Source organism: Galendromus occidentalis, unplaced genomic scaffold (assembly GCF_000255335.2).
Source record: "Galendromus occidentalis unplaced genomic scaffold, Mocc_1.1 scf7180000075409, whole genome shotgun sequence".
NCBI classification, from domain to species: Eukaryota; Metazoa; Arthropoda; class Arachnida; order Mesostigmata; family Phytoseiidae; genus Galendromus; species Galendromus occidentalis.
This window is the reverse complement of record NW_003803399.1, coordinates 1-3,606: the sequence shown is the minus strand read 5'-3', so window position 1 is coordinate 3,606 and position 3,606 is coordinate 1. Positions and strand designations below refer to the sequence as shown.

At 50.3% G+C, this 3,606-nt stretch overlaps 1 protein-coding gene across 1 annotated transcript; it reads right to left on the bottom strand.

Moving 5' to 3' along the window:
* Nucleotides 1–299: 299 nt before the first annotated feature.
* LOC100901612 (SCAN domain-containing protein 3-like) lies at nucleotides 300–2,336 on the bottom strand. The gene has a single exon (XM_029113263.1). It carries the CDS (start codon nucleotides 2,334–2,336, stop codon nucleotides 300–302), a length of 2,037 nt encoding a protein of 678 aa, XP_028969096.1.
* Nucleotides 2,337–3,606: the final 1,270 nt, after the last annotated feature.

Genomic DNA, 3,606 nt, shown 5'->3' with positions numbered 1-3,606 from the left:
CAGGGGTGGCCAACCTTTTTCGTCCCGCGGACCACCAAAGTCATGGCGACGGACCCCGCGGACCACCAAAATTTAGGTCACCCGTTTTAAAATCAGAACGCGAGAAGAAGGGGGCCAGAATACATCAAGAATGCACTTAATTTATCTTCATAGCACCAGATATTTCACCTCTTCGAAATACAAGCATGATAGAGATAGCAAAGAGGAGCTGCGCAGGAGTTTTCACAATCTCCATGGACTCCGAGTTCGAAAACAATTAAGAACGTTCACGCAACCTACGTTAACGTGTATAAATAGAATTAGTGCGATACCTGTGCTTGCTTCGACGACAAGATCGCGTCGATCTGAGGCGCTAGATTCGTAACTCCTAGTCGAAGTTCCGCGTGCATCTCGAGGGAAGTCCGATATCTAGTCTTGATGGCAGTGACAGATGAAAACGTTTTCTCGCAGAGGTAAGTTGTGGAGAATTGCACCAAAATCTTCATCGCTTCCGCGCTCAGCATCGGGTATTCTTGTCCAACTCCGAGCCAAAAATGAGCTCTCGACAACGAAGCGTGGAACTTCATCTGCAGGCTCGCATCTGAAGCGAGATCCAGCAAGCTTTCTTTCCCTTTCATGCACAAATTCGTGTCGTCAATTTTCGCGGTGAACGGATCCAGAATCCAGAGACTGCCATTTCTGGGATCTTCTTGCTCCGGGTAGTATTTACCGAACAAATCCATGAGGGTTTGTAAATGCTCCCGGACGATTACGACCACTCCCTCGCTGAGGTGATTCTGCTTCGAGAACTCATCGAAATTAGGAAACATCGGAAAATCTTTCTCTGAGACTGCGGCGTGCCAAAGAACTAGTTTTTTACGGAAGCCGTCAATCTTCGCTCGCAGCGTGAACATATCGCAATGCTTCCCTTGTAAGGATAAATTCAGCTCATTCAAATGAGAGAAAATATCGGCCAAGTATGATAGTTTGGCTTTCCAATCTACATCGGACATGATAGCAAGGAACGTCGAATTGTTCTGCTGCTGGAAAAATACCTTAACTTCTTGCAACAAAGAAAGAAGTCGATTGAGAACTCTCCCACGAGACAACCACCTGACTTCTGCATGCAAGAGGAGATGGGAAAACTGAGAACCCATTTCCTCACAGAGAGCTTCGAAGATACGCGAATTCAATGGTTTGCAACGAATCTCGTTCACAATGCGGACCACATCAGACAAAACGCTGTGCAATTGTGGAGAGAGTCGTTTCGCAACCAGTTGTTCCCTATGTATGATGCAATGGGTGCTCAGCAAGTTGGGGTGTCCGACCTTCTTGACTCTTGCTGTGAAACCCATCAGACGTCCTGTCATATTAGCGGCTCCGTCCGTGCATACCCCAATGCAGTTCTTCCACGGTATGCTATGATCTTCGAAAAAGCCGTCAAGGACTCGGAATATTTCGGAGCCAGTTGTCCGACCCGGCAGTTCCACAGAGCAGAGAAGTTCCTCCAAGAGTTCTCCGTCGTGTTCGACCTTGACGAAACAGACCAATACGGCTTTATTCGTCAGATCTGTTGACTCGTCGATCTGGATCGAGTAGAATGTCGACTTCTTGACCAAATCGATAATTTGATCTTGGATGTTATCGGCCATGTGCTCGACTCTCCGTTTCACCGTGTTGCGCGACAGGGAGATACCTCTGAGTTTCTGGTAAGCGTCGTGTCCGATCACCTCCTGACTCGCCAGTAGGATGCATGGTTTTATCAATTCCTCGCCGATGACGTATGCTTTCTTGTTCTTCGCGATTTCGAGCGATATCAGATACGAGGCTCTCATCTGGGAGTTATTGTCACCAAGGGTCATATTTCTCATTGAATTCTGTTGCTGCTTGAGTTCGTCTCGCATTCTCTGAAAGTACTCCAACGGTTTGCAAGCCAGATCGGGATGTTTCAAATCTCGGTGCCTCTGAAGTTTGGACGGCTTCATTCCTTCATTCGATAGGCACTCCGAACAAACAATGCACAGCGGCCTAGGCTCGAATTCGCTACCGGGCTCTTGAATGAATCCGAATCTGAGATAGCTCGCATCGTACTTCCGCGTGCGTTTGTACTGCTTTTTCGGCCTCCCCGATGCCGCTATTCTGCCACCTATCCTGACCGGAGAGAAGTTCGAGGTCCCAGATATCTGTATCTCCGACTCAATTAACGGCATGGCCTCTTCCTCCAAGTCAATAACAGGATATCGTACTTCCCCTTCAGTGGCTAGCTCTCCAAAAGATGGGTTGTCATCGGCGTCCGCGGAAACGTGTTTTCGCTTCCTGAAGAAGCTCTGGATTCTGGCCTGACTCTTCCCGCCCATTCCGAGGAAACTGCTGGGGATTCTTCAATGAACTTGGGTGACGCCTTCCGGAAACAAGGCTAGAAGCCAGGCTCGAGCTCACTCTCGATCGAACAGTCCGCGGCGCGTACACATTCGACTGAACCCATGTGCGCGATACCCAAGCACAAATATTTAGGAACGGACGTTCCAAATCGAGACGGAATCATCTGCTCGCTCGGCGTGTGGTGTGTGAAACTTCGACACGCAGAGCACAGGTACATACACAATCACGTCTCGTATCCAATGCGCCTTCAGCAGCACGCGCGGCCGTCTCATGACTGACGCACATAGGGCTGTGCAGATTCCGCCGCGAAAGTCATGGGCTGTGCTCGTGTCAGATAAGCTCCCTCTGGTGTAAACTGGACAGAATGCTCCGCGGACCACCAAAATATAGGTCGCGGACCACCAGTGGTCCGCGGACCCCCATTTGGCCACCGCTGCTCTAAGCTAAGGGGCTCAGAGCCTTGTTATCTAATTGAAATCCCTATTTCTAACAGCCGCTCTGATAGTGACGGCGATGAGAATGATCCGTGATGAATGAAGAAACTTTTTGAACTTGGTGATGGGCTGCAGGCTCGGATTGGATCGACGATCTGCTTGTTGATAGTCGGAAGGACATCTTCATGATGTTCGACGTTCGATTTCGAATGCACGCCATTCTCCCCTGCACGTCCGGTGGCGTTGTCCGCTTTTCATGTGGTGAGGCTTGGTGCAATTCTTGTGCGTCGGAAGACGAAAGAAAAAAACAATTCCCCATTCGTTTTATCATTCCGCTCCGTTTGTGGTTGAGAGAAGATGGGGTTAGAGTCAGTGGTCCTCAAAATGGGTTCCGCGGAACCTTTTTGTACCGCGGGCTGTTTTTGGGGTCCCGAGATGATCTGGCCGCGGGACCTCGGGGTCCCGCGGCCCGTTTCCGCTTGCTCCCGGTTCGGAGCGTTCCAGCCATCTCTGTCTCCCGGATTGTCACTGCGGGAATCGTGACAGTTTTTCCTTCCTGCCTCATCCGGAAACTATAGAGTTCTCCTCCCGCTCCGAATACAATCAACACCCGCGATACCGTGCGCGACGGATATTGATTGGGGAGCTCCTGGCTGTAGTCGAGAATGTGGCGCAGTCGACGTGATGCAAGTACAAGTCGACGCGAGCACGTACACATTTCGCGTTTTCTCCGGAACAGCTGACCACGAACCGGCCAGAGAACGTCCCCAATCTCTCAGTGCTTGGCGAGATGATTCGTTGGCTTGAAACC